Consider the following 12,970-nt stretch of genomic DNA (forward strand, 5'->3'; position numbering starts at 1 on the left):
CTACATTATCAAATATCTCAGAACTAAAATACGGCACATTCTTACAATGCAATAAAACAATCTACATCTTTTATCCAATTGTCTTTAATATTCAACCTTCTTGAAGCAAGAACCGTAACTCTTATAGAATCATTACTGGAGTTATCGTAATAATCTTAAATCTCCCCTGGTCCAGCTTGCACACAGGTATTAGTGAATGGAGTCACAACCATGACATTAAAAAATTCAAAAGGAAATGCTTTATTTAGAAAATGTATATGCACTTACCCACTGAGTTCATCTACTTTAGCTATGAGATCATCTTTAACTATATTGAGAGCATTTCTGAAAGAAACAAAATATTTAAGTTATCATCTGAAACAATGTTTTACAAGTCAACTCAAATTATGTAAACTATATGTAGACCAGAAGGACTCTTTTTTATGAAAAGCGGTCTTCAACTGCTTTCTGTCAGTCTCCGTTCTCCACTTACTTTGCAACCTGTTTGTTTACCAATCAAATTGAAAAACTTGAAACACTTACTTTGTAGCCAGTAATTCTGTATTTTCTAAGATTAAATTCTCCAGTTCTTTACCCATACCTATAAATAAATTCATGATGTCGAAAGGCTGTCATATAATCATAAGTTTTCGTGAATAATTCCAAACCATGCAAAAATTCAACCACTAACAACTACTTTGTGCATCTAATTCAATGTAAATATACTATGCTCAATCAATGGCGACTGCTGTTTACAAACTGTTTACAAACATTTAAGCTTTTATATCATCACTTTCTATTTTTATTTTGAACTTTTGATCAGACATTGACTGCCCGTCAATGAACATTAAAATAATGGAAGCAACCAAAGTAAAACAAATATTTATCTTACCAAAGAAATTGTCACTAACTGTTGATTCCAACATTACAGGCAACAGGCAAGGACAATGGCACAATGCAAAGGGTAAAAAAAATACACTATATTAGTAACTTATTATATTAATCATGCTCCTAATAAAATAACTATAATACTTAAATATATTTGATTCTTTTTAAATCTTGATCATTTTTTCACGAAAGAAATAAATGACGCAGTAGCATTATTTCAGTTGCTATTAATTATGTAAATTTTTCATACTTTAAAAAATAATATGATCAAAAACTGTTATATTTGATCTTCATTTTCAACAAATGGTGGGAGAAATAGATAAAGATAACATCAAACTACTAGAAAGAAACAAAGTGTTGAATTTACAACAACAACTGAATGTTTTTGTCATTTTATGCCCATTTGATATTTTTCATTTCAACAAAATTGAGAAAGTTTAAAACCTCAATTTGGTTGAACACATTATTTGAATATCAGGAAGAAAAAGCTATATATTTTTTTTTGTAAAAAAATCAAGTTACATGCTTTAAAATGCATTATCATGTTCAAATCATCATCAGTGTGTTTAGAAACTGACAAAGATAGCCATAGAGAGGAAAATAGAAAGATGTGTATATTAAAGGGAGGTAATTTCGTACCATTAGATTCTTTCTCATCTTTCTCATCATCTAATAAACAATCCATGGAGCAAAAGAAGAAAATAAACAAAACATGCAATAAGATTAACATTACAACATTCATCAAAATAAATAATTTGCAAAACATAAAATAATCATGCTAAACTATTAACACAGTTTACTATATAAATAAAACATCTATTACAGTAAAATATATAAACTAAATTACAATTTAAAGTTTTAACGTGAAAAATAATTATGCAAAAACTTTGACTACATTTACTTTCATATTACTGGTAAGTGGTAAATAATTAATGAAAAATCCTTTGTAAAATATGGATTTCATCAAATATTCAATTAATTAGAAATAATCTGATACTATGACGTAGAAAAGGTCAGATTATGTGATACTAATAGTTGACACGACTAGATGCAGATAGATAAGTAGGGTTGTCACAGTTAATCAGTTTAATCGTAGTCGATTAGGTTTCTAGCTCAAACCGATTCACATTTTGAAATATTGGTAGTCGTTTCATCCAATTTATATATAAAAAATTACATATTAATTATTATGCTTAATTTTTACCGTCTGCTAAACACACTTTTGAATATTCCATACATAAACGCAAAATGTATCCATACGAATCGCTGCCTATTAACACCTTTAACTTATTTTCTGTATGGAAACTATTATAGAATTTATATGGCATCCGATTAATAAGCACCGAAATGATTTTTGGATAGCTGATTAGGCGATTAAAGAATTTTGTAATTGTGACAACACTACAGATAAGTAAGCTAATTTTAAGAATAAGAGTTTATCAGGATATAATCAACATTTGTATCAATCAAACTTGCATAATAATAGTATTAATGTTTGACTATTAATGTTTGAATTAATGCATCTTCATATATCTAGTACTGCTTTTTATTTAATATTTAGAAATGACATCAATACGCATGTATATTTCATGTCCATGTAACATCTAAGGAAAGGTTTTAAGAAATAATATTTACAAATGTCTCCAGGCAAGTTTATGTTATTACAGCCTTATTATTTCATTATTAGTCTAATTAACCTTGCATGTTGATGATATTTATCAAAAAAAATAATTTATAAGGAAATTTGAACTAAAATATAAATTACAGGAAATAATGAATATGTTTGTATAAAGGAATAAATAGTACATGCAGTTTGAAACAGTGTGAAAATTTACCTGACGAAGCATAATCTCCTGGGTTCACCTCTCGACCTGAAAATATTAATTTAGTTGACGATAAGTAGAATAAATAAGGTATATAAAATAATATTCACGTGTGGACTTTCTGTAGTAACAAAGCTACATGTACAGATAGCCATCGATATTTAAAAGGGCAATTTTTATGTGGCAGTAACTTTATGTTCATTTCTGATTGTGTTTAAAACATGAGGCCCATCCATAGATCCGTTCTGAGGAAACATAAATGTTTTTTACTTAGAAAAGGATCAAATCTGGAGTGCAATGTTCAAAACCAATGTGTAGATTTTCTAATACATGATTATGTTGAGTTGGTTAATATTAACATAATTATACATTTGTTGAATAATTTTCATATACAGATGACATTTCTATATTTAATAAACTATAACACATACTTATGGAAGAACAATTACTGATTTATTTAGGTGACGTTTCGAAGAGTATTCTCTCAACGTTTTCAAGCAATGTTCTTCCATAAGTATGTGTTATAGTTTATTGCTCTATCCAGTTACTAAAATGCCTCTAAAAGATCATTTCTATATTTCTTTTCAAAGTTTATTTTTTTAATTGTTAAATTTCAGTTGAATATGTTTGGACTTTTTTCTTTATGTGTATAATATGTATAATATTACAATAATAAGATATATAAATCTACAACACAAGCTGTCAATATATATAATATTGATTATAAAACAAGCAAAATGTGTTCCATATTCTCACAAATTATATAGTAATTTATAACACACACTTGTATATATGGTAAATTCATAGCCAATCCAAATGCAATGAGATTTATCAATGTAAACATACTTTGAGCTAAAACCTACCTGTAATATCTGCTCCAAAATCTACTTCTGCTATCATATCACTACTAGAAACAGCTAATTCATCATATATTGTCTTCTTTACTGGACTGTAAAAATATAAATCACAATATATTTTAATTAAAGGAGCTAAACCTCTTTGATTCAAGTCAAAATATAGTATCAAAAGATGTTGATCGTCATTTAACGGACAATATCTAATATTTCAGATTAATCCAAGCTAAAAAAATATTCAATTTGATTTAATAACATTCAATTAAGAAAACAAAAACAGCAACGTTAGATAATCTCCCGACTTGGATTCAATAGGATCAAAAAGAGACCCATCTACAGATTTCAGTAAAATTTACAGGCGTTGCAGGCTTGTTTACATGGATTATTGTGTTCTTACCCTTTCCTAGAACTGGCGCTGTCATTGACTAAATGATTACTATAAGATTCTGAATTTTCATCAAGTTCTGGCGTTGTTGCCACTATAGATGCAAGAGTATCACCCAATCCTGGACAAAAAAATTACAAAAATATACATGTTATTTTTAAAGAAAAGATTTTGAATCCAGATATTTCTTTTACTTGGCTGGGTACATTGAAGCAGTCTTCACAAATTTTCCAATGGCATCAATTTGTAATGTCCATTCCAACTCCACATACATGTAGAATATTTAATTTTCAAAGTCCCAATTACCAAAAAATAAGTTTACATTAGTAATGATAGGTTTGACTATTTAACATAAATCTTACCAATTAATCATCATTTAATTAGCAGCATGAAAAAATGGGATAAAATAATTTAGCAAAAATTGGGATAAAGCAAACAATATAAATCAACATTTTAATCAAATCAAAATTTAATTCTTTTGTTCATTAAAATATTTCATGTTTAAACTTGAGAGATAAGATTCTAAAATGTTGTGTAACATGATAAAGAGTCTAAAATGTTGTGCAACATGATAAGATTTTAAAATGTTGTATAACATTATGCGTTACAGATCTACAACAACTATTTAGTTCAAAAGTGGGGAATGGGTGAGATAGTCTGTTATGGCTTTTTGTCATTGTAATCTAAATAGTTAATTTATGTTTAATAAGTTGATAAATAATTAAATCAAGATTTCACTTGTTTAAACATATCTACATGATAAGTACCAAGCATTGCAACAGATGTCAAACTATCAATCCTATTTTACAACTTGGATAAAGTTATGTTTCTTTGATCTAGATAAATTTACAGTCCTTTTCACACCTCATTAGCAACAAGTAGCTTAATTTGGTTCATCCTTAATTTCTCTTTTTTGCAACAGATTTTGTTTACTAATTAGTCAAAATATCTAATGAAGCAGGACCAGTCCAAGGGTAAAATCCAGCCAATTTCAAGTACTTTACCCTCCAGCTGCCGCCCAAAAATCACACACACAGGTCAAAATAAAGTGTAGAATTAAAGTCATCTGATAATATGTTTAATTCGATCAATGATGATTTAAGTTCAATTCTATTAAATCTTTATTTCCGTAAATAAACTCAAAGGCGATCAGTTTACTTATTTTTAGTTTTGCTTTTTTTTTGCTAAACATGTCGGCTGTTGTAAACAGATCAAGACTTAAAATTTGACATGTAGAATGTTCAGATCGGGATTATGTTACACAACATTCCAGAAATTCACTTTGCTTTATCTAAAATATTTTGTACACATAAAGCAATAAGAACGACATAAAATAGAGCAAATTTAAAAAGCAACCATTGATAACAATATTGTGCAGTGAAAGCAATTTAATGTCTGTCATGTCAAAGTTGGGATGTCACAATGATAATGAATAATGGTATGGTTTTGTGACTTGTCAGATGAAATGGAATATGGATTGTTAGCCATATTTACAATTACAAAAAATTCTTAAATTCTTTTCTGATAATGATATTATATGGTATTGGTAAGTAACGTTTTCCTATAATATAATCTATATACTTATGTTTTATAACACTCACCAGCAGAGATCGGGTCTTCTTCATACCCGTCCTCTGAAAACTGACTATGCAGACGCTCAAACACGTTTGCATTGTATTCTTCCACTTTATTTTTATCACTACGTATTTCTACATCGTTTTTGGCATCGGTTTGATCTAAGCTTATCGAATGCTTTTTTGAAAGAGTTTGTGAGTCTGCACGAGATACATTTTCTTTAATATCTTCAGTGTTTGTGTTGCTATTTGGAATGGTTTCATTAGGAACGGGAACAGAAGCCTTTTCTGATAAAAAGCAAAATAACACAAAAATGGTAAAAAAAAAAACATAAATAAAAAGCAGTGACTTAAAATAAACAAGCAGAAATAAACATCAAAAAAAGCAATAATGAAGCTTTGGTAATCCAGACTTTCTACAAGAGTAAAGCAGTGGTGTATTTCTTTTTAAGCCACAGGATCCGCTGAGGAAAGTGGGACTGTGATGGATCTTTGTATTTAAATTTGTGTAGTGTTCTTGAATAAAGCACACTTACACAAAAAAAAGCAGCCCAAAATTACTATGTGCTAGGGTCATGCTAAGATCAAAGACTAAGTGGTATAACTAAAGTTATACCTATAAGGATTTGCTAAGGAATATAACAAATAATTACTCCTAATCCTTCAGTTCTTATCATATAATTTTAGCTTTAAGTGGAAATAATTAGGAACGAGTTCAGATTGTTCTGGGCATTCTCTTTAAATATACTCAAAGCATAAGTCTTAATCTAAATAGTATGTATGTAATACTCTTTTAAACTCTGTGTATTTGTCTGGTTTTTCAAAGATTTCATTTAATAAAACCAATACTATTAGTTTTACAAGATATATAAATGTCAAAGTATCATAAATCATGTAATCTAAGATGCAGCATATATCTGGGCTATTATGTATATAATTCCTTTGACGAACATTAATATTAAACCCCCAGTCCAAAATGTCAGACTATTGTAGGACCAAAATTACATAATTCATTTGATGAACATAAATGTTTAACTCCAGTGCAAAATGTCTGACTCTTTCACTGGCCTTGGTGAGCACTGATATTGGTGAGCATAATGCCAAGAGTCATAGTTTTTCTATTTGGGGAGAACTATCATAATCCCACACACAAAACTCTTCTCAGTTGAGAATGAGGTGTACGACTTTATGCTAATGTAAAGTATCAACCTTTTCCACACTGGCTCTCATACCAAAACCTAATTATCTAAATATGAATATTATTCATAAAATTGAGTAATATTTCTGTTATTGTTGAACAGATGGTTTTAAGACTGTGATGTCACCCGAGGTGGAAGCAGACATAACCCCTCACCCCCACTGAACAGATGGTCTGTCACAAATGATTTGACAATGGGGGGAACAATTGACTAAATTAGGCCAACTAATTAGTTTACAGTTACTTATATATACCCTATACCAAAGTAGGTCAACAACACATTCCTATACTTCATAAAGTAGTTTTCTATATTATGCAATTTTCCCACCATAAATTCTCCATGTAAACTGAAGCAAAACTAATAAGACTTTGACAGTCAAATAATATTACAAAAACAGTCATTGACACAGTAATTGTTCTGTCCTAAGCCTTTACACATTAAGTTGTGAAACTACCCCCATTTAGTTACACTACCAATGCCCTGGGTTAAAGGAAGTCTAGCCATGTCCAATATGTGAAAAGTTAATGATCCATGTGCTACCCATTGTAATTAATGACTAGAGGTTGTAGAAATAAAATTACAGTATGTTTGCAATGGTGTTCTTTAATCATGTTTTACTTTTAGTAATTTGACTTGAAAGATTTGATTTAATCCATGCAAACGATTGTTAAAACTCATTGAATAAGATAAGATTACTGGTACTCATACATTAAATCATCACTGCCTTCAATAAATCACTTTTTGACAAACAAGGAAACTTTCACCATATATCAATCTATCTATCCAAGACTTGATTTTATTTTGGTTTATCATGTGTTATTTAAGAACCAGTAGGGTAGAAGTAAATAATCATGGCAGCCATTATTGGGTATCAATGGCAGAGTAGATAAGAAGGGACTTGCATGGTTGGACAAAGAATTAGTATCTTTCCCAAACTGGAATTAATATAGATGCAGTAGCAAATGATAATATCATTGAATCCATTACTAAGTAACTAAATGATATACCCAAAAAGCATTTATATCCCCAAAATATGCCACAACTTAGTTTACATAATAATGATCTCTGAATACAGGCTAAAAATAGTGATAATCAAAGCCTTAAAATTAAGAGAAGTTTAAATTCAAGCATGTTCATGCATTAAAAAAAACAAAACAAAGATTAGAACATTGAAGATTTCTTGGTTGATAGATTTATTATTTGTTCTATGGATAATCTTTCATATATGAACTGTCTCTCTGAGCTCTGCATTGAGTACAATTATGCTATAGCAGGTTTGTCATTTCTTTTCTAATATACATTATAATACAAATGGTATATTTACATATAAACAACATTTAACAACAGATATTTAAAAATACAATCTAAAAGGATCTCCAATATATAATATATTAGGCTATCTACAGTAGGAATCATGACATATAAAATGAATCATACAGCAAGCACATTCAGATGCAATTATAATATTATCATGCAATTTAACATTGTGAAAAAAGAAAGAATATAAATGAAATAAAAACATTGATAGTTAAGAGAACATAAATAGGTTAAAAGAAAGAGGGCATTAAATAAAAATATGTTCATGCATTACAACATTATCATATAAAGGCTGAGTCCACACTGTCCAATTCATTGACATTTGTCAAGTGTAACCCATTTTCATTTGGAACTGGAGAATTGTTCGGGAGGCTTTTTGATGTACAATGTACTCTTTCTGCATATTGCATTTATATGCATTGTTTTTAGTCCAAAACATCTGATTTCATTACCACTATTTTGAGGGTTGATCACCAGGGAAGAGTTAGAAATAAAAGGCCATATTTTTGGGCCCTTCTTCCAAAAGTTGGGAGTTTTTGATTATTTTCACAAAGATTTCCTTCCTACAACACCATATATAATAATACATGGACAGAAAACCTTATTACTTTTCAAGTGCGTATCCCATATCTTTCTACTTGTATATTGGAAGTTGTGTCTTAAACAATACCACCAATGAATATTGCCGAAAAATGTAGAAATATTGATATATTGTAGGTCTATTGTTTTCTGCACAACTTTGGATTGAAAGGTTGGAGATAAATGTTTGGAAAGGTAAATGATTCAGCTTACAAAAAAAGAGTATAATACAAGGCATGACAGGGTAGGAATTTTGGAGGTTTGGAAAGAAACTGTCAACCATCACAATAGCTATCAAAATGAGCCTAGTCACACAATTTGAACTAATTTGTTGTATGTGGTTGCTAACTACTAATAATACTCTTTTCAGCATTCTGATTTTAACTACATCCTCAAGAATTCAATGAAATACATGAGAATTCTTTTTTAATTTCCAGCCCTTGCATTGTAAGTTTGAGTTTTGTTGTTAGAGAAAATGTATGTATTGTTTATTATTAAAATGAAAGATGATGCAAACAGTTTATATGGTAGATCATGTGATGAAATTATGTAATGAATTCAGAGTTAGGTGTCCAATAACCATTGCATTTAAAAAGCATAAAAGCAAGCACTTGATAAATGAAAACACTGCTAAACCTACTGCAATATTAAAAATAATGTAACAAAATCTTGTATAAAACGACACAATATTAATTTAGAATAAATAAGAGTAAAAGTTAACAAAATTATAACATTAGAGGAAATCTTAAATAAATCGATAAAATAAAACTTGAAAAGCAATATATTTAAGTTCCTCACTGCTCGTTTTTTTGACAGTTCTTGTACAGATAATTTGCAGTATGTTGAAGTGTTAGCACATGTTAGTTATGCAGTAAGAAAAAAAGGCAAAAACCCTGAAAAGGCGTAAGGCTCAAATGCATCCACAGCCGGTGTTAAGCAGCGAGTATATTTAAACTTAGGCATGGAGCAAGAAGGCGGCTTGCAAGCGTTATGCTTTTTAAAGTGGGGTGATTTAGGTTTTGGCCTACTTGTATTAGTGGTGGTACTTTCATCAGTCACGTTGATTATGTCAGTCATCTGCACCTTATCACTGGTTTCCTTAGACTCACCCGTTGAGTTGAGACGATTTGAATCCTGAGACTCAAAATCTCCCATTTCACTTTTGATACTGACATTGGAATCTTTCCCGCTGGATGGGGAGGTAACGTCAAAACCCATAGGACTGTTGTCACCCCTACTGGGTGTCTCCCCAGTATTTAATATCATACTGACTGGTCGCAAATTAGGTAACTGGAAACCCCTGAAAATTAAAGAATGTAAATATATTGAAATTCACTGAAAAATATGCATGTACCTACGCATTTGTTACAATTTCAATAAACTAGATTGGATCTTTCAGTAAAATGGTTTAACAATAGCAGCCACTGCTGTACAATATGGCATGATCAACTGACCACCTACAACTTCAGCTGATGACTGAACTGATCATACAAGTTTATCACTCGAGATATACCGGTATGTGGAACTGTTTATTTTAGGAAAAACAAATCAAACTTTTATTAAAGATACTTTCCCACAAAAGTATTTATTGGGTGGTTATGCCCAATAAAAGTATGTCAATTTTAGTGTATATGGAAAATGGAGACACACAATCTTTTAGAAAAATACTTGATTCCTCGAAAAACACCCATGTATATGTTGATAAACTTGATGGTGAGCGGACTAGGAAAAAGTGACAGACTTAAACTTACAACAGTTTCTGAGATAAAAACCATGGAAAAAGACATGGGCAGTGGGTAATTCGAGAATTGAATCATGGCTTTGATATATATGAAAATTGACAGCGTTTAAAAACAACATAGTCTATTATTATATGCAGTGAATTCTCCACCAAGTCAAGTGACTCAAACATGACTTCTTTTAAAAGATTTTTATAGCTTGGGGTATTTAATCGTGAATACAATGTTTTGAGAAGGACTTGAAGCAAAATTATGATATATTTATTTAGTCCAAATATATCATCAAAACATCCAGTTTGTATGCAGGAAGGTATCTTTAAAGAGTGTCTAGTCAGGACTTTTTAAGTGAAGATCATTCTAAGGGGGATAATGAAATATCAATGAAAAAATTATCACCATATTGTTGATCAGAAAGTTTAGACCAAAGGCAGGAAATTGTGTTAGTATTGCATCTGCTTATCATGTTCAACACACAAGAAACAATGCAAACATGGCATTTAATGGATTAGTACCAGGAGCCACAATCTGGGGTATTAAAAGCATTAATCATATTATCTTACTTTATTCTAGGACTGTTGCCTGTAAGTTCTGCAAGTTTATCTGTTCCCATCAATATTTTTGTTCTTTCCATGTAATCCATATGTGTTTTAAACAACTGTAAATAAAGCAATTATTACAGTAATATACAACAATAAAAATATCATCTTTAAAACAAAGCACAAATACACATGCAAATCCACAATTTTTGATGGTATTAGCATTTTGGAGATGTTACTGCTTACAGAGATTTAACCATTTGATAACTATCATTCAGTATGATTTGCATATAATTACATAGTATTAGTAGTTTTCAATGAGATGAGTGGACTCTAGGTTATTTTGAATATAGGCCTATGATATGATATATAAAAATAATTGTTCATTTTCTTATTGAAAGTTATATGTGTAATGTTTTTTTTTGGTTTTTTTTTAATTTACCTAATAAATTGTAAATGAGCAAAATTAAAACAAAAACCATTAAAGTTCTGTAGACTGTGCATTTTTTTGCTCTGTGTAATTCATTAAAAAAAAGGTACTTTTCCCCCATTCATCAAAAACTGGGGTTTCTTATATAAATTTTGGCATCTTGGGTGAGGAAAACTTGCATTTGTCAGTGTAGCATACTTAGAAAAGATAAAGATGCTCGCAAAAATTCAAACATACTTCAGTATATCTTTCATGTAGTTTATTGTACTCCTTTTTCATTTCAGATTCCTTTTCTTCTAATCTGGTCACTTAAAAATAAACAATTTTACCTGTTAATTAAGTACAGAAATAATTTAATTTTACAAACAAAAATTGTTTATATTGCTGGTCCCTTTTCTTTGTTGAGAAGGATAGTATATCTCTTTTATTATTAATTATTAAAATGAGATCAAATCTGAAACTTGTCAATATATTTGTCTTACCATGGTCAGCAGCATTCCTTGCCTTTAATTCCAACATTCTGATAATAGATTCCATACTTTCTACTTTATCTTCCATATTCTTCTTGTCTCCTTCAATTGCATCTTCCATTTCCAAGTATTTCTTAAAAAATAAATAAGATGACAATCATAAGCAATGGTATTGTTTAATTTACCATATATTGTCACAATTTCAAAAAAAAAAATAGACAGGGAGTAGTCTATATCTGTGTTGACCTACCGATTAACTGTAATTCTATGTTACTCTGCTACAGTACCAGTTTCTAAGTAAGCATTTAATATTTTAAATCCATCTAATGTAAAATTCTTGTCTATTGCAACTGACAGACTAGAATAAGATACCTGTACTTCCGTTTAATCTATGAAATTAGAGTAAACACAGAAACAATTGAATGTAAATCAGTTTATACATTCATATTACCTGATTATATTATATTATATTATATTATATTATATTATATTATATTATATTATATTATATTATATTATATTATATTATATACGTTGCAACCCATTTGTTGTCAATTTCTAGTTCCCAAATATTAGCGATTTAGCTCCTTTATTTAACAAAAGTAAAAAGAATTCTGACACGAACAGAGGCGTCTACATACATATCTGACATGCATTCGGGCAAATTAGTAGCCACTATTATCATTATATAATATAACCATCATAAATTTCATAAATACTGACCTGTTCAGATGCTTTACGCAGTTGTTTTTCTCGTTCATATTGAGTCAACAGTTGTTCGTTGTCATCTCGTAATAATTCGAGTTCAACTTCAATTTCTTGTTTTTCAATATATGATAAATCTAAACTCTCAAGAATTCCAACGACTAGCGGCATAAGTTCTTTGACAACATCTTCGTCGTACTTCTGAATCATTTTCTCAAATTCCTTGTACACGGTGGAAGCTAGAGACTGGACTTTTTCAGACATAACATGCCCTTCTTCTATGGTTCCATACACCGTCTCGGCCATCTTCGTGGTTTGTTCTTATACTCCTTCGAAATAACCAAACCTTTATTTACTCGATGTACATGGTGAGAGTGTTTATTAAAATAGCTAAAATCAAATGCTAGTGTTTAATTTTACACAATAACGTTTCATCTGTCAGAACGTCGTCCATATTGCAAAAGTAATAAGTGTCGGTCATGTGATCACGCA

General features: G+C 30.0%; 1 protein-coding gene across 12 annotated transcripts in view; it reads right to left on the bottom strand.

Moving 5' to 3' along the window:
* The window catches only part of LOC126830886 (C-Jun-amino-terminal kinase-interacting protein 4), a 65,424-nt gene extending 52,475 nt beyond the window's left edge, over window positions 1-12,949 (bottom strand). For 4 of the 12 annotated variants that reach the window (XM_050561353.1, XM_050561347.1, XM_050561351.1 and 1 more), the window contains exons 1-13: window positions 12,497-12,949; window positions 11,786-11,906; window positions 11,541-11,611; window positions 10,898-10,992; window positions 9,627-9,898; window positions 5,531-5,791; window positions 3,942-4,050; window positions 3,554-3,639; window positions 2,703-2,738; window positions 1,507-1,536; window positions 872-889; window positions 523-580; window positions 268-324 (exon numbers count right to left, since the gene is read on the bottom strand). In XM_050561353.1, the coding sequence (XP_050417310.1) occupies window positions 268-324; window positions 523-580; window positions 872-889; window positions 1,507-1,536; window positions 2,703-2,738; window positions 3,554-3,639; window positions 3,942-4,050; window positions 5,531-5,791; window positions 9,627-9,898; window positions 10,898-10,992; window positions 11,541-11,611; window positions 11,786-11,906; window positions 12,497-12,784 (1,502 nt within the window). In that variant the 5' untranslated portion in view covers window positions 12,785-12,949. The remainder of the gene's footprint in view (window positions 1-267; window positions 325-522; window positions 581-871; window positions 890-1,506; window positions 1,537-2,702; window positions 2,739-3,553; window positions 3,640-3,941; window positions 4,051-5,530; window positions 5,792-9,626; window positions 9,899-10,897; window positions 10,993-11,540; window positions 11,612-11,785; window positions 11,907-12,496) is intronic. The other 8 variants (XM_050561354.1, XM_050561348.1, XM_050561358.1 and 5 more) reach the window with 8 other exon arrangements.
* Window positions 12,950-12,970: the final 21 nt, after the last annotated feature.

Source organism: Patella vulgata, chromosome 8, assembly GCF_932274485.2.
Source record: "Patella vulgata chromosome 8, xgPatVulg1.2, whole genome shotgun sequence".
Taxonomy (NCBI): Eukaryota; Metazoa; Mollusca; class Gastropoda; family Patellidae; genus Patella; species Patella vulgata.